The sequence below is a fragment of the Podarcis cretensis genome (genome assembly GCF_951804945.1).
Source record: "Podarcis cretensis genome assembly, chromosome: 2".
Taxonomy (NCBI): Eukaryota; Metazoa; Chordata; class Lepidosauria; order Squamata; family Lacertidae; genus Podarcis; species Podarcis cretensis.
This window is the reverse complement of record NC_137171.1, coordinates 108,873,552-108,899,301: the sequence shown is the minus strand read 5'-3', so window position 1 is coordinate 108,899,301 and position 25,750 is coordinate 108,873,552. Positions and strand designations below refer to the sequence as shown.

Sequence of the window (25,750 nt, the reverse complement as noted above, 5' to 3'; positions counted from 1 at the left end):
GAAATTAAATTTAAAAATTCCTTCCAGTAGCACCTTAGAGACCAACTAGGTTTGTTATTGGTATGAGCTTTCGTGTGCATGCACACTTCTTGGTTAGGAAGGGTCGCCACAGGAGAAGGCATCCGTCTCTACCATTCGTGATAGCGTTCTTCCTTTTTCGGGGGGGGGGGTGTCACTTTGGTGCATCCTTTATGCTGAAAAGCGAGTTAGCCAAACCAGACCAGCTTTGCTCGTGGTCCAGAACACCGATCCCACGACGAGCCTCAGCCGCCGATTGCCCGGGGCAGGCTCAACGCGCAGTTCAATCCTAAGAGTGCTGCTCAGAGGCAAGCTTAACCGGCTCCGATGGCCTTAAAAAGAAAAAGAAAAACCCTCCAGCCTCGCAGCACGAAAATGCACCGCGAGATTGGGTTCCCTTGCAGGCGCACGAGGCCATCTTGCGGAGGCGGCCGGGCTGCGTGGAAAAGCCCTTGCGCGCCCAGCTCAGCTTCCAGGGCCTCCCTTGTCCGTAACGCAACATGGCGCTTCCCGGCGGGCGTCTTCAAACCGTCCTTTGGAAGCCTAATATCCTGCCTTTCCCCCCAAAAAATCCCGTCCCGCGCCTGTCTGGAGACCCCCTCCCCGTCCCAAAGACCCCACGGCGGGCGCTGAAATGCGCGCTGCGCAAAAACAGCCGCCCTGTTTGGAGACATGGAGAGCGCCATGCTGTACGGACGAGGGCAAGGCGCAAGGGAAGGGTGGTTTCCCTGGGGTCGGGGAAGGGGGGGGAGAGGAAGGATTTCCGTTTCCGCTTGGGCGGGGGTTGGAGGAGGTTGCAGCTGGAGCTGGAGGTAAATAGAGCGATTTTTTTAAAAAAATATTTTTTTAGGGGGGCCCCGTGGTTCCGGCTTCCCTGCGCGCGCTTCCCCGGGAGGGGAACCCGGAGGCCGACGCAAAAGAGGGAGGGGATCCCCGCTGGAGGCGGCGCGTAGAGGCCCAGCGGGGGGAGGAGGGCGATGGCAGCTCGAGCCTGGGTTCAAAGGGGGGGGGGGTTTCTTGGGCGCTGGCAGCCTCCCTTGCCTCGCCTCCGCCGAGGGAGCGACCGACCGCCGGGTGGTAGGGGTACTGGCAAGGGTGGGTGGTTCAGCTCCCGGAGAGGGAAAAAGCCCTTATTTAAGCGGAGAGTGGCGCAAAATTATTATTATTATTATTATTATTAGTAGTAGTAGTAGTAATGGATGATTGAGATTTCACATAGGGCGCAGCTGAAGACGAAAGGCAACAACAGCAATTGACCGTTTCCATACGGTGCTGCCAATGTTTATGATGTTTGGCAGACGATGGGGGGTGGGTGGAAATAAGGACAGGTCCCTGCCCCAAGTAGTGTACAATCTACATATTGACCGGGGCTGGGGGAACTGGGGGAGGTGCAGGAGTGAGTGGATAAGGGAAGTACTACTACTACTACTAATATTTATACCCCACCAATCTGGCTGGGTTTCCCCAGCCATTATGGGTGGCTCACAGCAAATATTCTTGGTTCAATTAGACATGTTTGGACTCTGCTTCTGCAGGGAAGAGGGCTGTTGAGGCATGCCCAATGCTTCATAGGATTTAAAAGGATTTGAAGATGGGCAGGGATGGTAGCATCAGAAAGGAAATTGAGGGGTGGTGAGGAGGGTGATTATCATTTCTAGGCAGCTAGGGCAGTGGGATGTTTGTCCCGTCTCTTACTGCTTTATCTTCCATAATGATCAGTAGCCTTTCAAGAGTTATAGGAAAGCAGCTCTGAAGTTTATGCGGTTTTGATCTTGCAACTCAGAACGCACAAAGAGAGAAGCAGTTTAGGTCACAGGCAAATGATCTTGGTCCTGATAGCTCCAGCAGGCACTATGTGTGTTCATAAATAAACAGCTGATCTGATACGAACTGTGTGCTGTTGATTAGGAGCAGTAGATACAGGACTGAGCTGTCACAAGAACAATAGAGTTATTATGGCAACATGTGTTCCCAGAAGCCTAGAAATGAGTTCTTGGCATCTAGCAATCTGGAAAATGTGGATTATCTATCTCGGGCGCTGATATGTTTAGGGTGGGAGAGAATCAACACTGATCAGGAACAAATTGTTAAATATTTAAACGTGATTAGAAATATTTTATGCATTAGGCTGCAAGCTCCCTGTGGCCTCTCCCACAACCTATTCCTATTCCTATCTGTCGTGTTAGATGCCTAGAAGAAAGCAATAAACATTCCTGGCAGAGCTTCAAACCTCTTATAGTTGTGGCAAGCATGGCAACGCTCTTCATTGTGACATGTAACCATTGTGGCAAGAGATTATCTAGATACAGATCTGGTGGGCGGCTTCTGCTGTATGCTTGCGTCACTTTTTGTTGAAGCCAGAATAACATTTTCAGGTGCCAGAGGTACATAGGTCCGAATTAAATTCCTAGGCATCGTTGCAATTTGTGGCACAACCGGAATAAGATTGCAAATGTGTAAACGCACACAGAGTTTGCAGTTGGCCGAGTGGGATGTAGCTTTGCTGTTTGCTGCCTTTTACAATATGCATTGGGACACGGGTGGCGCTGTGGGTTAAACCACAGAGCCTAGGACTTGACAATCAGCAGGTCGGTGGTTCGAATCCTCACGATGGGGTGAGCTCCTGTTGCTCGGTCCCTGCTCCTGCCAACCTAGCAGTTCGAAAGCACGTCAAGTGCAAGTAGATAACAAGGTACCACTCCGGTGGGAAGGTAAATGGCGTTTCCGTGCGCTGCTCTGGTTTTCCAGAATCATGCTGGCCACAAGGCCCGGAAGCTGTACGCCAGCTCCCTCAGCCTATAGAGCGAGATGAGCGCTGCAACCCCAGAGTCGGCCACGACTGGACCTAATGGTCAGGGGTCCCTTTACCTTTACCTTTTTACAATATGCATAATTAACCAGTCTCCTTTTTCATTTCCCCCCCCAGCCCAGCCTGCGCTTGACTGCTTCCATTCTCTCGCCTTTGCTGCTGGATGCGGCCTTGGAGGAGGTGCCTTAAGGGTGTGCTGTAGATGAGGGGGTGGAGGATATGCCTGGTGGGGAATTTTCTCCACCCCCTCCGTGAGTGAGCAACTGCTGCTATGTGCCTCTCTCAGCACCTCCAGGACTAAAGCCCCTTTAAGCTCCTCAAAGAATCGCCTGGCATCCTTTCTTCTGTTCCGGTCAGCGTCTGGTCCCGGGAGGGTGCCCCATCGCTCTCCAGACCAGCGCTGTAAATTTCCGCCTGCTTCCCTTGCCGCGCGTGCCAAATGCATCTTTGCAAACCCAGAAGCGCTGTGCCAATGCTCTGTGGATGGGCCTGGCGTTAGAATGGTGCCTGCCTTTCTGTGACGAGGCCAAACCGCCCGGGTGAGGAGGCTGCAGAGGGGCGCGGAGCTGGGCATGGAGGACTCTGACCAGAGGTTGGTGCTGGGTATGAACATGGGTGATGGGCGGGAAACACCTCCCGGGGAGCTGAGGACGCCCACCGAAGAGGGAGAGGAGCAGAGGACACCCGTGCCTGAAGCCATCTGTGACGGTGGCAGCGGTGATGCCAAAACTTCCCAGAGGAAAGAAGAGGAGCAGGAGGAAGAGGAGGAGCTTGACCCCCGCATCCAGGTAAGAAAGATAGCATTTTTATTATTTTATTTTATTTTATTTTTTACTCTGCCCATCTGACTGGGTTGCTCCAGCCACTCTGGGTGGCTTCCAGCATATACAATAAAACATCAAACATTTAAAACTTCCCTAAACAGGGCTGCCTTACGATGTCTTCTAAAAGTCAGATAGTTGTTTATTTCCTTGACATCTGATGGGAGGGTGTTCCACAGGGCAGGTGCCACCACCGAGAAGGCCCTCTGCCTGGTTCCCTGTAGCTTCACTTCTCGCAGTGAGGGAACTGCCAGAAGGCCCTTGGAGCTGAGCGATGGGGGTGGAGACGCTCCTTCAGGTATGCAGAACCGAGGCCGTTTAGGGCTTTAAAAGTCAGCACCAACACTTTGAATTGTGCTTGGAAACCAGTACGGTACTTCTTCCTGCATTCTCTTGCATGATGGCAGGCCTGGGAGGGCTTGGGTTGCTATTCAGTTCTTTGGGGATTGCTCCATGTAAGCTTGTAATCTGGTTTGCTCTAAGGCTGTATTGAAAGTGTGGACAGAAACCAGTTGAACTACTGTGACTCGCCTCTTGGCCCTGCTGCCAGCAAGCCACTTAGCATTTCCAATCAAGCAGGAACAGAATGGCCCAATAGTGTGTTTGTTTTTTTCCTTTGCCTTAGGGCTAGTTGCCAGCATTTTTGTTTTAGTAAATGCAAAAATTCCTTTGAGCAAAAGTAAGCAGCAGTAAGTTTGGCTCTTGGCACCCACCCAGCGCAGCAACCCTGTGGAAACTAAGTGGGTCCATTTACAGTCATGGGATGAACGGGGGACCATTAGCATTATTTATTGGTTTTCATACCCCGCCCTTCTTCCCCAAGGAGCCCAAGGCGGCAAGCGAATACACCATTTAAGAGGAAAAACAAGGCGGGAACGTTCCGAAACAGTTAAAACCATTTCAGATAAAAACATTCTGAAAGCAATTACAGATGAAAATGCTCGTCCATCCAGTGATCATGGGGTTGCCAGGAACAGTATGCTTAAGCCACCAGGAAGCTCCCTGCCCTTTTCCAAGTGGTACATTTCCCCCAGGAAAAAAACCTTATCCATCTATTTCTGGGGGAGAGTACGGGAGATTATTGCTATTTACAGGCCTGGCATTAAGAACCATCAGCAATTGCAACCCCTGGGCTGGTGTCACGACCGCTGCCATCTCATCCCCTGCCCCCCCCCCAGCCCTTCCTGCTGTTTGGTGCTACTGCTGAGAGGAATTTAAATTGGGTGGGTGGGTAAAGGTAAAGGGACCCCTGACCATTAGGTCCAGTCATGGCCGACTCTGGGGTTGCGGCGCTCATCTCGCTTTATTGGCCGAGGGAGCCGGTGTACAGCTTCCGGGTCATGTGGCCAGCATGACTAAGCTGCTTCTGGCGAACCAGAGCAGCGCACGGAAACGCCAGTTACCTTCCTGCCAGAGCGGTATCTATTTATCTACTGGCACTTTGACGTGCTTTTGAACTGCTAGGTTGGCAGGAGCCCAGACCGAGCAACGGGAGCTCACCCCGTCGCGGGGATTCGAACCGCCGACCTTCTGATCGGCAAGTCTTAGGCTCTGTGGTTTAACCCACAGCGCCACCCGCATTCTGTGTGGGTGGGTACCACGCTTCAAATCTGCAGCCCAGTGGAAGGTAGGGACCGCACTCTGGATTTGTGTAGGGTTTTACTCCTTAGCCTTTTCTTCTCCCAGCGATAACCCAAAAGACAGTGGAGTTTAGGATAAGAGTTTTCCTTCTCCCACCTTCCCAGGTTGATGAGCCCCATCTGCCCCTCACTTCCCTTTATAGCATGTGCAGAATGGCACCTGGGAGGTGCCAAATGTATTGTCCTGCTTTCTGGACCACATCAGTGAGGCCGAGAGCGGGGTCTTGTCCTCTGGGCAGCCCATGACCTCCAGACACACTGCCCAGGCTTGCGCCCCAGGGAGGTCACTTTGGTGCTGCTAAGTCAGCGGTTTGACTTCACCCCCAGAGGCACACTCCATTGTCTCTTGAGACTTCCTGGCATTTTGGGCGTCCCAAGGTGAGGAGGATGTTTTCTTTTTCTTTTCTTTTTTTTGATAATAATTTTATTACTTTTCAATTACCGTAGCCTCATTATAACAATCCCAAATTAATAATACCAATCACTGAGATACCAAATTATACAATTTAGATGGCCCCGCTCCGCATGCTAGAAGTGGTGGCTTGATGATTTACTTTACTTCTGCGTTCGTAAATTTCAATTACGCTCCAGTCGAAATAACAATCCCTTGTATTGCAACTGCAGTTTTAACAATTTCCATTCAACATTAAATGGTTTATGCAACATTAAATGATTTATATGCCTACAGGCGAAGCATTCAGGCTCTCTCCTTGTTCTTCCTGTGTGTGGCAATTATTCTGTCCCTAATGTTTCTTCCTGTCCTTGTAATATATTATGTCTATCCGTTGCTGCTGTTCTCCATCATGCCTTGGGCTGACCTAGTGTCCCATTGTTGTTTCAGAAGTTCTCCATTGCTCCGTCCCTGCTTCATTGTTTTGCAACTTTAGCAGCAGGAGGATGTTTTCTAGCCCTGCTACCTGAGATTTTTGAAGTCAAGGATGGGGGACCTTTTGTGGGCCCACCAAAGGTTGCTGGACTACAACTCCCATCAATTCTGACCATTGACCATGCTGGCTGGAGTTGATGGGACTGCCAAGATGGCGGAGATTTCAAGACTGAACCTGAGTCCCTCTGTGTGTCTTCTGCCTCTACATTCAGGAGTAGGAATTGGAGGCCTGACTGTTTTTCTTCCCTGCCTTTCTTTCCATCTATTCATTCTCTGTTGCCTTAGATCCCCAGTTTATATATACATATGCTCTATCTGTTAAGCAGAATATGTCCAGCAAGCAGCTGCATATAATTTTCTATCACTTATTGTGAGGAATGCAGGTTTCGTCCTAGTAACAATTTGCATGTGTTTACAGGTAGTGCCAGGTACATATGCCGACACCTTTTCAAGAGTTACAAAGTTAAACTGCGGGATTTGCTCTCGCAAGTGGCAGTGACGGCCACCAACTTGGATGGCTTTTAAAAAGGAGGAGGAGGATTCATTGATTATATTGTTTTCCCCACCAAAGTGTGTCAGAGCATCTTACATAATAAAAATAGCAATCACACACACAAAAGGATTAAAGCCAAATATAAAAACAGAAATGAAACTGGGCCATGATGATGATGACAATTAATAAAAAATTTAAAAAAGTGCTCATCTAAGAAAATATAAAAATCAACACATTCTTTCCCATTCCACCTTAAGAGCATGAGCACAAAAAGAGACAAGGCTATCAATGGCTACTTGCCACAATGGCCACACTTGATAACTTCACTGTTGGAGGCAGTAAACTGAGTATAATCATTATAACAGTACCTGTTTATCTACTTGCACCAGTGTGCTTTCAAACTGCTAGATTGGCAGGAGCTGGGATAGAGCAACAGGAGCTCACCCTGTCACGGGGATTTGAACCGCTGACCTTCTGATTGTCAAATCCTAGGCTCAGTGGTTTAGACCATAGCGCCACCCGCGTCCCTATTGCAAGAGGGGAGTCTGTAGCAGTCATGTCTTGCTTCCGGGCGTCCCATTGGTTACTGGACTAGGATGAGCCAGTGGCTGGATCCAGCCACTTCTCTTGGGTTCTTATAAACCTGCTAGGAAAGGGTTCAGGGAATGAAGGGGCGGAAGTTGTACAAATGTGTCCTTCTGCACTATGCCGGTGCCTGTCTCTTGAGTCTGCCTTTCTCTCTGACCACAGGAGGAGCTGGAACACCTCAATCAGGCCAACGAAGAGATCAATCGAGTGGAGCTGCAGCTGGATGTGAGTAAGGCAGCACCTTCAAAGCAATTTCAGCATCCCTTCCGCTTCCGAACACTTCCTGCCTTCTGTCCCTCCACGGAGGCTGCGTTATCCCTTGGCAAGTCAGCAGGCAGATGTCCCTAGTTTCACTCACCGCCTGCACCATGGCGCGTTTGGTAGAGTGAACTGGGGAGGGAAATTGTCCCTGCAGTAACTTAAATGTATAGGGATTGCACTGAAAATTGCCTTTTTGTGTGGGGTAATTTGTTCCCTCTACTAACGTGACGCTGAAAGATACTTGCGGTAAAACAAAATAAAAGGAAAATATCAGCTAATAGGTACGACTCAGTTTAAGCTCTGTTTTCTGGCTTCTGTTTGGAGTCGTCTGCAGCTCATCCTTCCCCATGTAGACCTGCCTCATACTTTGAGGACCACGGATGTAATAAGGTTAGGGTGGCAATCAGCATGACCAAATTAGGGCCATTCATTTCAATGGGTCTGTTCTGAATATAAGTTACAGCCCTGTGTCTCAAGGCTGGTTGGTGGTTAGAGACTCCTGTTGTAGTGAAAAGGGTCTGGCCTCAACCAGAGCTAAGGCTTTTTCGGCTGTGGCTCCAATCTGGTGGAACGCTCTGTCACAAGAGACTAGGGCCCTGCGGGACTTGACATCTTTCTGCAGGGCCTGCAAGACAGAGCTGTTCCACCAGGCCTTTGGCCAAGGCACAGTCTGACCACCTCCTTCGGTAATCCTCACAGAACTCTAGCCCAATGGTTGCCATGAAATTGATTTGAACTGATTTTATAATGAATTGATTTTAGAATGCTGTATTATTTTACTGTTGTTAGCTGCTCTGAGCCCGGCTTCTGCTGGGGAGGGTGGGATATAAATAAAATATTATTATTATTATTATTATTATTATTATTATTAGTTGTGGTTGTCATAGGAGGGTCCTTGGGGGCCCAATCCGCTGCTCAGTGCAGGATCTGCAGAGTGCAGCTGCAGTATCTCTGACAGGCAGCTGTCCAGCCTGCAGTTCAATGCCTTCAGGGAAGGAGAGCTCACCACAACCAGTAGCAGTCTGTTCCACAGCCAAACACCTCCTAGCATTAGGAAGCCTCCTCCTGATATTTAGTCGAAATGTGATGGGGTCGTGTTTACTACCTGTTTGCAATCTGCAGCTTCGTGCACCAGCAGTGCACCTCCATCAGGGCCCCACGGATATGGTGTGCGAAGTAACCATGCGTTCCAGACACCCTGTGTGATCCGCCCTTGTGCATATATGATTCACGCAGCACTTGAGCTCTGTGGGGCCAGCCACGGCACTGCAGCAACCCGTAAAATCCATCTTCGGCATGCATTTAATGCAGGCCGATTCCTTCAACACTGACATACTTTGCGCCATTGGTTTCAACAGGAAGCCCGTACCACGTATCGGAGGATCTTGTCGGAGTCTGCCAGGAAGCTGAATGCTCAGGGCTCCCAGCTGGGGAACTGTATCGAGAAAGCACGCCCCTACTACGAGGCCAGGCGCTTGGCCAAGGAGGTATCTGTTAACATTTCCTTCTGTTTCACCCCTGAAGCTGCCACTATTCTTCAGCTGTTGTAGAGCAATAAATCTTTAAAGGATCCGATTTGGGGGTTCCAGAATTCTCTAAGCTTTATTTTGTGTCATAAATAACCACAAGTCATTGTCAAAAGTGGAAAGAAGCTGCCCCTATGAAAAGTCTCAGTAAACATTCCCTTAAAAGTCCACAATGTGTCAGAAATAGTTTGCTTTTCCTTCGGAATTCCTGTTTTGCACATTGAACACCACTCTGCGCTTGCTCATATTTCATTGGGTTCCAGGATTGGACACCCAGCCTTCCACCCAAAGCTGCTTCTTGTGAGCAAGCACAGTGATGGCCGATGTAGGTGCCTTTTCCTCATTTGTTTTGAGCGGGGAGGCCTGCACCATATTGTGGGCCCTTTCTGATCTTATAGATGGCAGCCATTTTGCGTTGCTGCTCTCCCACAGTAGCCATTTTGTGACTGGTGCCCACGGCACTTTCTCAAAATTCTGCCTCGTTCCTATTGGCTGCTGACCCCTGTTCTGCATCCCTTGTACCTAAGATTGGAGGCTAAAGGGAGTTGCCACAGGACAACTGATTTTATAAGCAGGATTTAAGCTGTTTTATGAAATATTTTGCATGGGGGAGGAATGGATTGAAAGGCTCTTGGCAGGACCTTGGGTTTTTGAGCTGCTTCTGGCAGAAGGCCCATTCTTTACCTGTGAGGAATAATGTAAACACAATGCTATCAGCAACACGTAATCCTGTTCCCAGCTTTAAACAGCCGGGCATATCCTGTCCGGAATGGCTTACAGCAGTGTGGAGGACCAAAACCCACAATTAGCAGCTTCAGATAACATGAATGTCAATGGATGACGTGACAATGATGATGTGGGTGTCTGTCAACATGAATAACTGTATACAAAACAAAACAAAATAGCCGACTTGCACTTAATTAAAACCCTACCCTGTCAGCACTGTTAGAAACTCAGATATATAATCTAAATGCGAAATGGCACTTTAAACCTAGGTTAAGGTCACCACAGTGGGGTGGAGTCCCCCCCCGAATGGAGTTTTATTATTTTTAATTTTTAATTTTTAATTTTTAATTTTTAATTTTTAATTTTTAATTTCAATTTCTATACCGCTTTATATTTTAAAGAATAAATCTCAAAAGTGGTTAACAACACATTAAAACATCAAATAAAACAATAACACAAATTCAAACTTCAAGGAAATTATTTCAGATCCTTCTCCCCAGTCGCCAGTCTGGCATCCAGAGATCTCTGCATGGTTGCAATTGGTTGCAAAATGCTCCTGGCGCCTGGCTAATTTCTAACACTGCCTGTCAGCGAAGAGGTATTCTGTTGCAGGCTCTTTTCTGATACTGTAGTTTTATATATGAAGAGATCTACTTTATTTAAAGTAAGGGAGCAGTCGAACGTGCCACCTCCATGTCTGAAGTGGTACACCCCAGCAAGAGCTGCACCATGTAATTCTTTTCCCTGTGTGTTTCAAATCTCCACCTTTCCCTCCTCTCTGATTATAACTCTACATCAAGGCTGGCCAATGTGGTGTCCTCGGGATGTTGTTGGGCTCCAGCTCCCATCATGCCTGACCACTGGGACTGATGGGAGTTGGAGTCCAACAGCACCCAGAGGTGGTCTCACATTGGCTAACCCTGCTCTAGCTAGTGTGAGTGAGAGAATTGGGGTGAGGGAGTGCCTAAAACAAGGGGAGAGGGGTGTATGTGTGTTCTGGGGGGAAACAAAAGCTTGGGGGATTTTTAATGGAATTTTTGTTTGCGTTGCGTTTCTCTCCTCCACTCACTACAGGCACAGCAAGAGACCCAGAAGGCTGCCCTGCGGTACGAGCGAGCCGTCAGCATGCACAACGCGGCCCGGGAGATGGTGTTCGTGGCTGAGCAGGGGGTCATGGCTGATAAAAACAGGCTGGACCCCACCTGGCAGGAGATGCTCAACCACGCTACGTGCAAGGTGAGGGGGAAGGCCTACAAGAATTGGGAGCCTGCAACCCTGCGGATGTCATCAGACTCTTGTCTCCCATCAGCCCCCAGCCAGCACAAGTCAACACTCAGGGACGGTGGCAGCTGTAGTCTGGCCAGATTCAGGGGTGATGGTGGCCCACCAACATTGAAAGGACTGGAAGTCCCTCCAGTGGGGTAGTGGTCTGGAGTCATGGGAGGTTGAAGGCCTGTTGCTATTTCTGGAGCAGGGTCCGTCCCTTTCTTCGGTGTCTTAGAGCCACCCAGCCAGCATGGAAGGGGAGATTTTTAGTCTTTGGTTGCCCCAAAGCTAGGATTTGGGGACGCTGGAAGCGCAAGGTGCTTCAGTTTCAAGACAACGGTGTGCGAATTCTGTGACGTTCAGTGGACCTTCATGGAAAACGCAGCTCAGAGCACTCTTAAGGAAGATAAGGAGCACTCCAAATCATGTGCCTGTGTATGTGCACATAAAACAGCAGATCTAGCTGAAAGGCAACACGTGGAGATTTGCACCGATCGTTGTAGGACACCTCTCATTGTTACTGTATAATTATCAGATTATTGTCTAATCTTAGAAGGGGGCTTGGCTGTGAATATCATAAAAAGACCCTGCACTCCTGAATTTGCCACTACGCCGCTGGATACAGATCATACCATCAAACACACTGTAATAATAATACAGTGGTACCTTGGGTTACATACGCTCCAGGTTACAGACGCTTCAGGTTATAGACTCCAGTAACCCAGAAATAGTACCTCGGGTTAAGAACTTTGCTTCAGGATAAGAACAGAAATCGTGCTCCGGCGGTGCAGCAGCAGTGAGAGGCCTCATTAGCTAAAGTGGTGCTTCAGGTTAAGAACAGTTTCAGGTTAAGAACGGACCTCCAGAATGAATTAAGTTCTTAACCTGAGGTACCACTGTAATAATAATAATAATATCAACAACAACAATTTCTTATACCTTGCCCATCAACAACAAGAACAACAATAATAATAATTTCTTATACCTTGCCCATCTGACTGGGTTGCCCCAGCCACTCTGGATAGCTTCCAACAAAAAGACAATTATTGATTAAACATTAAAAACTTCCCTAAGCAGGGCTGCCTTCAGATGTCTTCTAAAAGTCAGATAGTTATTTATTTCCTTGACATCTGATGGGAGTGTGTTCCACAAGGTGGGTGCCACTACCAAGAAGGCCCTGTGCCTGGTTCCCTGTAGCTTCACTTCTTGCAGTGAGGGAACCACCAAAAGGCCCTTGGAGCTGGACCTCAGTGTTCAGGCTGAGCGATGGGGGTGGAGACGCACCTTCAGGCACACACAGGGCTGAAGTTAGTAAGGTTGGGAGATTTCACATACCACTCGCATCTCTGCCAACTGGAGGAAGAGGGAAAGAGGAATGGCAGATGAAGATGATGGACTTTTTGGAGCTAACCGACCTGACCGGAAGGGTCCGTGACCAGAAGGAGGAGGAGCACCAGGAAGAATGGAAGAACTTCAAAGATTACTTACTTAAATATGCTAAGATAAATTTATTAGAAATACTTGCAAAAAAATTAGATAGGCTAAGGATTTAAATATGTGAAGTTATAGAATATTATGTTTAAAGCAAAGATGGAAAGAAACAAAGATGTTAAGAGGATTAAGTAAATTTTATGAGATTTTGTTTTGGAAATCCGTTACAATGATATATAATGAAATTCAGTCAAGGGAATTTGAAACATAATAAAAAAATTCCTTCCAGTAGCACCTTAAAGACCAACTAAGTTAATTCTTGGTATGAGCTTTCGTGTGCATGCACACTTCTTCAGATACACACGAAAGCTCATACCAAGAACTAACTTAGTTGGTCTTTAAGGTGCTACTGGAAGGAATTTTTTTATTTTGTTTTGACTATGGCAGACCAACACGGCTACCTATCTGCAAAGGGAATTTGAGGAAGTCTCTCAACAATGTTATTAAGATTGGATTAAGTACAGTTATGATGTATGTTTGTTTTTTAGTTTAAAATTTTGGAAAATTAATTTAAAAAATGGGGAAAAAAATAGAGGAAGAGGGAAAGAATTGGTTGCTGGGGAAGACAAAGTGACTGCAGAGTGGGTGGGAGGTTCCTAGTGTGAGCTTTCAAGGCCTGGAGAGCATCCTCGCTCTGACTTGCCCCTTTCCCGCCCTTCAGGTGAACGAGGCCGAAGAGGAGCGCCTGCGAAGCGAACGGGAGCACCAGCGTGTCACCCAGCTCTGCCAACAGGCCGAGGCCAAGGTGCAGTCGCTGCAGAAGTCCTTGAAGCGGGTCATTGTGAAGAGCAAGCCCTACTTTGAGCTGAAGGCCCAGTTCAACCAAATCCTTGAGGTGAGACCTTCCTCTGGGTCCTAGGACTCGCCCTACCCAGGCAGCCTTTGTGCCCTTAACAAATGACAGCTCCCAGAATCCTTTGGTGGGGGGATCTGCCACTGTTTGAAGTGAGTGCCTGAGGGTTTAAATGCGTGGTACGTTGAAAGTGTTGTCTATAAGAATAAAAGAAAATTATTATAAATTAGTTTGGAGATGGTACCGTATTTTTCGCTCTATAGTACGCACTTTTCCCCCTCCAAAAATTAAGGGGAAATGTGTGTGCGTCCTATGGAGCGAATGCAGGCTCCTTGGCTTCAGCGATAGCAACACGAAGCCTCCAAAGTGCAGAGGGAGCTCTCTCTCCGCACTCTGGAGGCTTCGCGTTGCTTTCGCTGAAGCCTGCTTTCGCTGAAGCCTGGTTGCACCGACCCCTCTCATTCTCCAGGCTTCAGGGATAGTCACCTGAAGCCTGCGGAGTGCAGCACGAGTTCCCGCTGTGCTCCGCAGGCTTCAGGTTCCTTTTGCTGAAGCCAGGAAAGCAAGACTCTCCTGGCTTCAGCAGAGAGGGAGAGCTGCGCAGCGCCCCTTCAGCCAAGTGGGAGGAGAAATGGAAGGGGCTCCGTTTCTCCTGCCGCTTCGCTGAAGGGGCGCTGAGCAGAGAGGGGGAGAATTTTTTTTTCTTGTTCTCCCCCTCTAAAACCAGGTGCGTCCTATGGTCCGGTGCGTCCTATAGAGCGAAAAATAACGGTATCAGAATAAATCAAACAAGCAAGGAATATTTGGTGTTATGTTGGAGGGGATGCCAGGCAGCAGGGAATTATGTTCACATGTGGTGGGGGTGTAAATATGTACACTTTTATTGGCAAAGGGTGTTTAAGGAGATAACAGAAATAAATCACTGGGTTAAAGCTGATCGAAAGTCCAGAGGTAGCATTATTATCAATTTACAATGGAGTGGAAGGTTCGCAGGCTGTGAAGGACTCGCTCATAAATTTATTGACAGCTGCAGAAATTATTACAGCTAGGAAGTGGAAGGGGCAAGCAGAATATAAAATAGAAGAATGGTATAAAGAGGTGTGGGATACAGCTATTAATGATAAATGAACCCATGCCATTAAGGCAGCACGTGGAATATGCAGGAGAAATGAGTTTGAGAAGACATGGAAGCTGTTTGTAGAATGGGTACTGTTAAAATGGAAAGGGGTCAAACCATCGCAAAAGGTGTTGAAATTTGGGGAGGTTGGATAGTTACAATGGAATGGTCTCGTGGGTGAGGTACACATTTTTATTCTTATTTATTTATGATTACAGTGGTACCTCAGGTTACATACGCTTCAGGTTACAGACTCTGCTAACCCAGAAATAGTACCTCAGGTTAAGAACTTTGCATCAGGATGAGAACAGAAATCGTTCTCCAGCGGCGTGGCGGCAGCGGGAGGCCTCATTAGCTAAAGTGCTCCTTCAGGTTAAGAACAGTTTCAGGTTAAGAACGGACCTCCGGAATGAATTAAGTACTTAACCTGAGGTACCACTGTATTATTTTGTCAAAGTAAAAAAAAAAAAAAATTGAAATCATTTCCAGAAAAATAAAAAAAAATAAAAAAAAGCCTGGTTGGTGTGCATGTTGGCCTAATGTTTCACCTGTTCCTTCTCTGCTGTGCAGGAGCACAAGGCCCGGGTGACGTCCCTGGAGCAGCAGGTGGGCCAGGCCAAGATGCGCTACTCTGTGGCCTTGCGGAACCTGGAGCAGATCAGTGAACAGATCCATGCCCGGAGGCTCCAGCGCCTGGTGGGCCGGAGGGCTTCCCCAGTGGGCGCCGAGGCCAGCCCGGCGCTGCTCTACGGTGCGGCGGCGCTGCCTCCTGAGCCGGCCGCCTCCGCCGACACACTCTCGGTGCTCAGCTTCCAGACCATTGCCTCCGACCTGCAGAAATTCGACTCGGTGGAGCACCTGCTGGGGCTGTCCGACGCCGCCAGCCTCAACAGCGACGAGCTGGAGGAGGGGGAGCAGCGCCGCGAAGCCCAGCCCCACCCCTTCAAGCACCACCGCAGCATCAGCCTCTGACATGCCCCTAACACCCCCGCTCCCTGCTGCAGCCCCTTTCGCCCCCGACCTCCTGGGGAAATGGGGAGAAGAAGGGGTCGGGCACAAAAGGAATGATCACGCAGAGAAAGGCAGGTCTTGGGAGCGCATTGGTTATGCTGGGCCCGTCTGCTGAAGTGCGGCCTGTAGGGCTGAATTTCCCCCGCAATTTGCAGCCTTTGGCGCAACCCAGACGCCCTGCCGTCCTCTGTGCACCCAGGCCCCAGTTGCTTGGAAATTTCGAGCATTTTGCTGGCCCCCATTCATCGAGCCCCCATTTCCCCCGCCCCTTATTTCCCCCTCTCCCCTCCCCACCAGCATGCACCTGTTTCCTGGGAGCACTGTGTGCTGGGAAGAATTCTGCGCCCCTGCACATTTCACCTTAGGTTTGTTGGCTTATTAGCGACGCCATCATCTTTCTCCAGGTGGGCTGGAGCGCTTGAAACGGAGGGAAGAAAAGCAGGGAAGGATGCAGGAAGGAAAGGCTGCTGCTGCTTCGTTCTTGCTCTTTTTACATGATTTGTTTTGGGTGGCTGAGTAGGTGTTGAGAAGACGACTTTTTAAAAACCTCTGCATTTTAGAGAACCCTCCCCAGTCTGCTTTCATTGGATTGCCACCACAGACTGCGATATAGTAAAATATCTTTTTAAAAAAGAAACGGAACTCTTGCGCTCCCTATGGGGCTTTTTTTGACATACACTACAGTAAAATGAGGCATGCCATTCATTTATCTCGCCCCAGCAACAGATATATAATAGCAGGCACCAGTCTCTTTATAGCCTCTCCAGTGTGTAGACACGTGATCTGCTCTCGGTGCAGAAGCTGGGAAGAGAGACCGGCAGCCTGAGGGTGCCTTTCAGCGCTACCAGGAGAGAAGAAAGGCAGCGGGAGGCTCCCTCCATTGAGACATCTCCTGCCTATCTAACCCACTTGGTACATCCCTGTTTGCCCCAGTCAAAAGATGGGAGGCACTTTTGCTCCATGGCGATGACATTTGCACTAATTTAAGTAGCAAAAGGTGGGTCTGGAAAGCCCTTCTCTCTTCTCCCTCCTCAGTGGTCTCCACAGGCCCCCGTGTCTCTGTTTTCTGGGGATGGGGGCAGTTTTGGCCTCTCAGAACAAATTTGCTAGACCTTGGCTGTGATGAGAACCAGTTGCTGGTTTGAGGCAGCCTGATAGCGACTCTGTGTGTGTGTGTGCGTGTGCGTGTGCGTGCGCGCGTGCGCGCGTGGGTGTTTGTATGACCTGCTTCTGATGTGTATTTTATTTAAAGTAAAGTTTATGCCCTATCAAAAGAACCTTTCCTCCCTCTCTTTCTGTTTGGTGTTTTGTTTTTTTGCCAAGTACACACAGATCCCATATTCAGTCGCTCGTTATGCACAGATTCACTTATCCAAACTTGAATTAACACCCAAACCTCGCTATACACACCACAGATTCAGAAATCCAAACAGCCAGACCTGTGCGTAGTACTGCAAACAAATAAGCAACCTCAAACGAGTCTCACTTTTGCGTGTGCAGTCATTTTGGGAAGGGAAGGTAAGGGGATAGATCAGACAAATGAGAGCATTTCCCCCTTGTTTGCCTTTTGCAAGGTTTCAGAGGGTTTTCCTGGTTCCCACCCCCCTCATGCCGGGGTTGAAATTCTATGGTCGGGAACGCATTAAAAATTTCCCCATAGGAATAAATGGAAATCATGGACTCATTATGCAAACGCTCACCTAACAAATGATTTCCTGAGAATGGACTGCACTGCCTACCCACAAAGTCAAGGTGCCCAATACCAGGCAAATTGTTTTGGCACTTGGTGCAGAAAATCCTTCAAACGCTTCTCCCTGGTCCCCCGGCAGTAAAAATATATTCATATATAGTCGTACAGTCATACCTCGGGTTACAGACGTTTCAGGTTGCGTGTTTTGGGGTTATGGATGTGCCGAAACCCGGAAGTACTGGAACGGGTTACTTACGGGTTTCAGCGCATGCGCAGAAGCACTAAATCGTGCGCCGAATCCCAACCTGAGCGTGCGCAGACACGGCGCTGCGGGTTATGAACGTGCCTCCCACCTGGATCACGTTCGCAACCCGAGTGTCCACTGTATACTTAAGAGTTTGCTGACACAAATCCTGCAACCCGATTCTTGTGTGACACAAATTCTGTGTAGGAAACAGCCATGTTCCTATAACTGTGCAGCACCGTTATTGAGCATTCTTTAAATTGCTGTGTTTCTGTGCTCGCCCGTGTCTTTCTGAAATTACCCCTGCCCTCCCTAGAAGACCACCTTCACCTTCTGGTTTCTGCACAAAAGCATTCTTAATCAGTACTGGTTGTTTAACAAACAGTCCTGTTCCCAAAGGGAAAAAAGCTAATGAGGCGCACAAGATGTTAGGTTCATTGCATTTCACACCCATATAAGCACAGTGTTCTCCACAAAAGCAATAGAACGACATTTCCAAGTTGATCCGGGAGTACAGGCGATGAGTGTGTGTGACAAAAGCAAAAGAGCATATACAATAAAATATAGAAATCTCAGTATCACTGTTATTTGCCTCCTAATATTGCAGCACTAACACCTCAGTGGCCACTCTCACAGAGAGAGCCTGGTCCATAATTCCAGTTTCAACCTATGGGATGTTTCTGATGAGCGGACAGATAAATTCTTTGTTTTAGTCCCCACAATGAAATATCTGGGTGAAGTCTCGAGGCGGGTTTAGGATGCTGCAGCCCAGCCAAAGGGCCCCATCTTCCTACGCCCTTTGAGGAACAAACGGGGGCTCACCTCACACTGTTCGGAAGAGGGCAGAAGTGCAAGGAGGACCCCAAATTCTTCCTCAAGCAAAAATGTTCCAACCATTGCAATCACTTGACATGCCAACCAACAGTTCCTCCGGACCGGGCGATTCCCTCTTCGGTGAAGCAACATATCGCCTATCAGTATTTACAAAAGGGTAATGTTTTTCAGTCCGAGGGCCACATGAGCTTCTGGGGGCCACATGGCAGTGATGGGCGGGGCCAGAGACAAGAACGGAACGGGTGGAGCAGCAAATGGACATTTCACCTTTACAAAGTAGGGTCACTTCTTCACATGAACACATCAGAGGCATTGTTCAGAGTTCAAGGGCATAGTCCAGTCCGACAAAGATGTGAGGAAGGTTCAAAGCAGGGCTGGTGAGGGGTGTGGCCTGGTAAGAGTCACAAGGGCCAGGGGGAGAGGCCTAGAGTGCTGCATTTGGCCCCCCGATTCACAATATAGACACTTGTTGAGATGTTTGGCTTGTCCCAAAATACCTTGCCACAGCCCAGCTCTCTGAGCCATTCCTATGTGTTAGAAACACTGACACACCATTGCTTGATTGTCGTTCTCCTGTCTCAGGAATGGGGAGTGTGTGGCCCTCCAGGTGCTGTTGAACTCCAGTTCCCATCAGCCCCAGCCAGAATGGCTAGTGCTTAGGGATGCAGCCTCCCTCCCCTATTTCCTCACATTTGACCACAGTAGAGTTCATATTCACCAGTCGGCTTCCAAGAGCTTGAAAGGGCGATGGTTTTCAGATTTTCTCCCTCCGCTTTCACGCTAGAGGAATGCTCTCTTTAAATAAGAGCACAGCAAGAACCAGCCATTCCCAGAATGCTCTGGGGCAATAGCAATTGGCCTGTTATTGTGGTCCTGTGAGAGACAGGTGCTTTGTGGAAGACCACACAAACAAACAAACAAACAAACAAACAAACAAACAAACACAAAGCACCCTTTCAACATTTTAAAAAGCACCATAAAGTACAACATTTTTTTTTAAAAAAAGTTTGATTGCACAAGATATAAAGTTGCTTAGTAAAAGAGAGCTTTTGGTGTGTGTGCGTCACTATTTTGGACTTTTTGCAAAAAGTGACGGAGGGAGGGAAATGCACTGTAAAGTGTGGGATGACACTTGCTTTGACACAACATCAGCTAACCTCACCACAAACAAACCAGAGTGGATGCTTATTAAATTGCCACCGTCCAAATACTCAATAAACAGGCCACATGGAAGTGACGTTAAAAACAGACTACAGTAGATCTACCATTGTCAATGGCTGCGTCCCAACCTAAGACTTTCCCCCTTATAAAATCACGAGCTGAACCAGGACGTGGCCCCACTTCATATAATTCTCCCACAAGTATTTGATGTCGAAATAGCTCTTGGCAGAGGATTCCTCCCCTATTCACTTATTTATGGAGGTTTATCAAACGGACCTAGGATTGAAGGAATCTGCCTGATACCGGCTCAGATTATTGATCTATCTTAACCCAGAAATGCCTAGTCTGATTGGCAAGGCTTTCTGGGGTCTCTGGCAGAGGAACTTTCCCTACTCCCTTGCTTCCTGACCCTTTTAAAAATAAGAGTTGCCAGGAATTTGAACCCAGTACCTTTTGGTATGCAAAGCAGGCCTCCTGCCACTGAGGTAGAGTCTCTCCTCAGGTATAAGGTCCCTCAAAGGTAGTCTGCCTCTCAGTATCAGCTGCTGGGCATCACAGGTGAGGAGAGGGCTATTGCACCCATGCCATGCTTGTGAGGACGCCATAGGCATCTGGTTGGCCACTGCGAGAAAAGGGCTAGATGGGCCTTTGGCCCGATGCAGCAGGACTCTTCTAGCATTCTTATAATCCAGACCCTGAGCCTGACCTTGGCTCTGAAGAGTTTACAAACTAGAAAGCAGAGAGGGCACAGGAGATAAGAGGAAATGGGGCGAATACAACATCTACAGAAAGCCACTGGCACAGCAACATAATGACAGGCATGCAGGACTGATCCAGAGGCCACATTTTCCAGTGTCACCACGTAACTAGAATAGCAGATATCTCAGAACAAAAATGGGCAAAATCTTTGAGTGTATTAATCAAATGAAAGCAAGGGATTGGCAGGAGTGTGTTGGTGGTATCTGGTACTAGAATCTCTCTCTACGTATGTTATGTGTGTGTGTGGACTCAGGCCCTGAATACCTGAAAGACCACCTCCTTCCCGACAGATCCCCTCAGGTGTTAAGTTTGGCCGAGGAAGCCCTCTTGGCTGTTCTACCACCCTCCGAGGCTTAGGGCGGGTGGCAGCCTGTAAATTGTGGAATTTTCAGCCAACCAAGATGCACCCGCAAACTTCCCTATACAGCTTCCGGTGAATGCCTGACACACCCGGCTTCTGACACCTGAGGTGTATATTTTAAGAAAACACCTTAAACCTGGAATTGTGAAGTTGTCTTAAACTGATTTTAATATTGTGGTTTAATTAATTGATATTGTTATAATCTGGCTATTGTTGGGGCAATTTTGGAAAACTATTAAAAAGACGTATTTGCATAAGAATAATAATAATAATATTGTGGTTTAATTGTTGTAACTCACCTTGGGACCTTAGGGTGAAGGGCAGGGAAGAAGAAGAAGAAGAAGAAGAAGAAGAAGAAGAAGAAGAAGAAGAAGAAGAAGGGATGTGTATGGGCACATATTTATATAGGTGGGTGACTGGGTGCATGTAGGGCTTTTTTCAGCCACATCTCTCTAGAACTCAATTCCAGGATCTCTCAGGTCAGCGCCATTACCATTCTAAGAGAACAAGGGAGGTGTTCATGGTGAGTTCTGACACCTCTTTTTCTAGAAAAAATAGCACTGGGTACGTGAATATATGGGTTTGTATATATGGCATAAAATGGAAAATACATAGAGATTTGCAATGCAAATGAGAAAAACAAGTTCTGGACAGGAAGAGGCACAAGAGTGGGTAATTCACAAGCATGAACACCACAACAGCAGCGAAACAAAATGGAGGGAAACAGAATGGAGGGCGATCAGGGGGGACAGGACTGCAAAGGAGTAAGAAACAAAGGAGTTGGAATGTCTCCTGCCAAGGAAGAACCTGGCTGAGAAGATGAGGCGGCTGGGAAAGGGCACTGAGCAGAAAAGGACGGAACAGAATATGGCCGATTTCTGAGGCAAACACCTGAAGCCATGTTGAGGAGCGTTAAGAAAAGCCCTGCTGGATCGGACCAAAAGCCCACCTAGTACACCATCCTGTTCCCCACAGAGGACAACCAGGTGTTTCTAAGAATCCCCCAAGCAGGGCAGGAAGGCAACAGGGAGGATGTTACGGGGCCTGATCAGAGGGAACAGAGAGCAGGAAGGATGGCACATGAAGCCTATGAACTGTGTCACCAGGGAAAAGAGAGTCCCAGTTCCTCAGGAAAAGGGGGGATAACAGAGTGCGGAGAGCAGCCTTTCCCATCCTGCTGGACTACAACTCCCATCATCCCCTGACCACTGGTCATGCTGGCTCTGGGGCAGAAAGAAGGAGAAGCTAGTTGATCAGAGATGAGGCCTGGGCCCCTGATGGGGCAGGCGAAGGGAAGGAGGGGTGCGGGAAGCTTCGGGAGGGAAAGGACAGGGCCCAGGGCAGGTCCAAAGAAGGGATCGGGAGGGATGATGGAGAAGCAGGGAAGGCAGGGAGGGCGGGCAGGGGCCCAGGCGAAGCGAAAGAGGCTGAGAAGGCAGAGGCGGGCAGGGGAGCGGCAGGTTTGGCAGCGCTGGCAGCCAGCAGGGTGGTGTGGGCCATGGTGGCACTGCCGGCTGAGGCCTTGCCGTTGCTGTGGGTGCGCTGGTGCCGGTTGAGGTGGGAGCTGCGGCTGAAGCACTTGCCGCAGAGGCCGCACTTGTAGGGCTTCTCCCCGGTGTGGGTGCGCTGGTGGATGGTGAGCTCGGAGCGCTGGATGAAGGCCTTCCCGCACTCGCCACAGGCGTAGGGCTTCTCGCCCAAGTGGATGCGCTGGTGCTTGATGAGATTGGAGCTGACGCTGAAGCACTTGCCGCAGGCGTCGCAGCGGTACGGCTTCTCGCCGGTGTGCATGCGCCGGTGCTTGGTGAGGTCGGACTTCTGAATGAAGCCCTTGCCGCAGTCGGCGCACTTGTAGGGCTTCTCGCCCAGGTGCGTGCGCTGGTGCTTCAGCAGGTTGGAGCGGACGCCAAAGCTCTTCCCGCATTCAGCGCACTTGTACGGCTTCTCCCCGGTGTGCATGCGCCGGTGCTTGGCCAGAGCCGAGTTCTGGGCGAAGCACTTGCCGCAGTCCAGGCAGGAGTAGGGCTTCTCGCCCGTCTGCGTCCCTTGGTGCCGCACGCCCTCCCCACCGCCCCTCCCGCACTCGCTGCAGGCCGGGCGCCGCCACAGGAAGCTCTTGCCGCAGTCGCTGCACTTACAGGCCAGCAGGGCCCCTCGCCGGCGCTGCCGCCGCGCCCCTGCAAACCCGCACTCGGCACAGCGGCATGGCGGTCGCTCAGCACTCCTGTGCACCCGCTGGTGCCGCTCTAAGTGGGAGCTCTGGGAGAAGCCTTTCCCACAGTCCTCGCAGCGGTAGGGCTTGTCGCCGGCGTGGATGCGCCGGTGCCGGTCCAGGTGGGAGCTCCAGGCAAAGCTCTTGCCGCAGTCGCTGCAGGCGTACGGCTTGGCCGAGTCGTCCGGGTGCCGTGTCCGCCGGTGCTGCAGCAGGGCGCCGTTCAGACCGAAGCTCTTGCCGCAGTCCTGGCAGACGTAGGGCTTCTCTGCGGCATGGTGAGTGCGGCGGTGCTTGGACAGGGCTGCGTTCTTGTTGAAGCCTTTGCCGCAGTCATCACACCGGTAGGGCTTGGCGCTAGCTTTGCTGGCAGGTGCCGCGGCCGCAGCCAAGCAACAACTGCACGAGGAGGCCTTCTGGAGCCCACCAAAATGCGTCCGCCGGTGGCGCTCCAGGTGGGAGCTCCAGGCGAAAGCACGCCCACAGTCCTCACAGACGTACGGCTTCTCTCCGGTGTGGATGCGGCGGTGCCGTTCCAGGTGAGAGTTCCAGTTGAAGCCCTTGCCGCACTCCTGGCACTTGTAGGGCTTCTCTTCCAGGTGCTGCTTCTGGTGTTTGATAAGGTGGGCCGGGAGCCCAAAGCTCTTGCCGCACACATTGCACTCGCAGGGCCGGGCCGGACCGGGCCCGCTCCGCTTGCCGGAGTGGGTGCGCTGATGCTGGATGAAGGCTGAGCCGACGCTGAAGCTCTTGCCGCACTCAGCGCAGCGGTAGGGCTTGGTGCTGGTGTGGCGGCGCTGGTGGGTCGCCAGGGTGGAGTGCAGCCGGAAACTCTTGCCGCATTCGCCACACTTGTAGGGCTTCTCCAGGCCGGTGGCGCCGTGCAGCCGGGAGCGCTTGCCGAAGCCGAAGCCCTTGCCGCAGCTGTGGCACCGACCGGTGTGGCCCAGCAGGCCATGGTGGTGGTGGTTACGTGAGGAGAACTTCTTGAAAGCGCGGTGAACGGTCGACTTGGCCTGTCTCTTCCCCAGGGGCTTCCTTGGCCGCTCATCCAAGGCCACCTGGTCTGGGCCTTCCTCGCTGGCTTTCAGCTCAGTCTCAAGAGGCTCCTTTGTGTTCTCCGGCAGGAGATCCTTTTGGGCCTCCACCTTCTCAACGGCAACATCCCCTCCGCCCTCGCCTTCTCTGTCCTGCGGTGCCTCCTCCTCCTCTTCTTCATTCCCGTTCTCATTCTCACTCACCATCCCATCATCTGCTGGAACAACGAGAGAATCCAGTAACTGCTGAGGTCTGGGAAAGGAAACTTGGGAGAAGGGAATTGAAAAGGCCGTCATGGGTGAGCCACAACTCATCGCTCCCCCCGGCAGACCCCTGCCCTCCTCCTCCCCCAACCGCCTCCTGAACAGAAGACAGGGAGACCAAATCTCCATCTGGCCCACCACCCCACACTGGGCAAGAAGATGCCTCCAGGAAGCCCCCAAGCAGGGGAGCAGGCCTCCCCTGCTGTTACCCCACCAGCAGATGGCATTCAGTTCCATGGAGAAGGGGTGGAGGATCTTGTTCCAGCCGTTCATGGGCAACCTTCAGGGGCCACTTGCCAGTGCTGGGTGGGGCCAGAGTAAAAAAATGGGAGGAGCAAGTAATGTCAAGTTTGCCTTTGTTTAGTAAGCTAGTTCTACACCCACCCACCATTCATGCAAGCAAGAGGGAGAGTTCAACACAAGGCAAAACGTCTCAAGGAGAGAGCGAAAAGATGAGTGTGGTCTGGGGAGAGCCCAGAGGGCCAGGCAGAGATGTTGCCCCCCCCCACCCACATTTGGCTCTTAAGCCGGAGGTTCCCCAATGTTACTCATACGGCCATCATTGATTAATTGATTGATTTGTATTTCTGTGCTGCTTTTCATTCAGATGAGTCCCAAAGCAGCTGACAAAAAAATCAATAACAGCAACAGAATACAGCATCCTCACAATTACAGCATAAATCGTACAAAACAATTAAAACAATTGAAGTCAGAACACACTATGAGCAAAGCAGCAACTAAAAAAAAATAAGCTAAACCTCACCATTGCAGCAAAAGTCACATTACTGTATGTGATTATAAATGCTGTATTGACTTGTTAATCTGTAAAACCATGCCTAAGTATTCCTCTGCTATGCTGTGCTCAGCTAACCATTCCCCATTTCTTGCTCTTTTGAAAGACCCAGAGGGATGGCTGGAGAGAGCATGGGGCAGGCAGGAACCTGGGTTCAAACCTCGGCTCAAGTCTTTGGCCAAGTCCCTCTACTTCAGGCTCAGTATTCCCATCTGTAAAATGGCCTAAGCCATCCCACACAGCAAGCTGTTGGGGTGGTGTTTCTTTCTTTGGCTGCAACTCCCACATGTTGCAGTCCTCTGGGCCCACAGTTTTCTTTGGTTGCAAACCAGCCCCAGTCTCTTTCCAGCCTGCTGACAGAAGCACACAGGGCAATCCTGGTCTGCCTTGCTGGGTTGATTGTTCTGTTGTGAGTTTGCCACTGACATCAATGGAGGCTCCACAACAGACCCGAGCCCAGCAGATCATCTCCTCTGTGTGCTCTCAGAGCAAGTTGGTGGATATCTGGAAGCAATTAAAAAGGAACTGCAAAGAAAGAGTAATTGCCTAGCAACCATAAAATCTGTATCCGATTTCCTTCCCCTCCACCCCTCCACCTTGCTTCTCCCTCTGCAATTCCTGGGGAGGGGGGGAACCTCATTTTTTTTGGGGGGGGGCCCTAAGTACATGTTGTTGCTCAACCCAACTCCTTCACAGGTGGTTGGGACCCTTGCTGCCAGATGGCCTTTGAAGGGAAGGGTTTTTTTGCTTGGAATCCTTTTCCCTTAAGACCTCTGTTGCTCTTCCTTGCTTCCAGTCTCTCTTTTCAGCAGACCCTGATTTGGCTGTTGAGCAATTTGGAAGGTATCTAGGGCTCCCAGACCGCTCATATACCCCCACCCGGAACAGGCGTACTGAGCCTATCATCTGCATTAACGGCCTCAGCCCAGTATACCTGAAGGAGCGTCTC

General features: G+C 49.9%; 2 protein-coding genes across 6 annotated transcripts in view; one reads left to right on the top strand and one right to left on the bottom strand.

Annotated features, from left to right (window-relative positions):
• Positions 1–756: 756 nt before the first annotated feature.
• SH3BP5L (SH3 binding domain protein 5 like) lies at positions 757–16,723 on the top strand. Of its 2 annotated transcripts, XM_079963756.1 has the most exons (8): positions 757–830; positions 2,945–3,615; positions 6,130–6,255; positions 7,418–7,480; positions 8,875–9,003; positions 10,843–11,004; positions 13,187–13,360; positions 15,006–16,723. In XM_079963756.1, exons 2-8 carry the CDS (start codon positions 3,400–3,402, stop codon positions 15,405–15,407), a joined length of 1,272 nt encoding a protein of 423 aa, XP_079819882.1. In that variant the 5' UTR covers positions 757–830; positions 2,945–3,399; the 3' UTR covers positions 15,408–16,723. The 2 variants fall into 2 exon arrangements, with proteins under 2 accessions (XP_079819882.1, XP_079819883.1); XM_079963757.1 differs by lacking the exon at positions 6,130–6,255.
• A 1,080-nt stretch (positions 16,724–17,803) lies between these two features.
• The window catches only part of LOC307207094 (uncharacterized protein), a 12,918-nt gene continuing 4,971 nt past the window's right edge, over positions 17,804–25,750 (bottom strand). For 2 of the 4 annotated variants that reach the window (XM_079960816.1, XM_079960815.1), the window contains exon 4: positions 17,804–24,010. In XM_079960816.1, coding sequence (XP_079816942.1) covers positions 21,741–24,010 — 2,270 coding nt within the window. In that variant the 3' untranslated portion in view covers positions 17,804–21,740. The remainder of the gene's footprint in view (positions 24,011–25,750) is intronic. The other 2 variants (XM_079960817.1, XM_079960818.1) reach the window with 2 other exon arrangements.

Coding starts and splice junctions, on each gene's coding strand:
- SH3BP5L (XM_079963756.1), top strand. CDS start 3,400: ATGGAGGACTCTGACCAGAGGTTGGTGCTGGGTATGAACATGGGTGAT. Junction 7,481..8,874: donor GAGTGGAGCTGCAGCTGGAT/GTGAGTAAGGCA, acceptor TGGTTTCAACAG/GAAGCCCGTACCACGTATCG. Junction 13,361..15,005: donor AGTTCAACCAAATCCTTGAG/GTGAGACCTTCC, acceptor TCTGCTGTGCAG/GAGCACAAGGCCCGGGTGAC.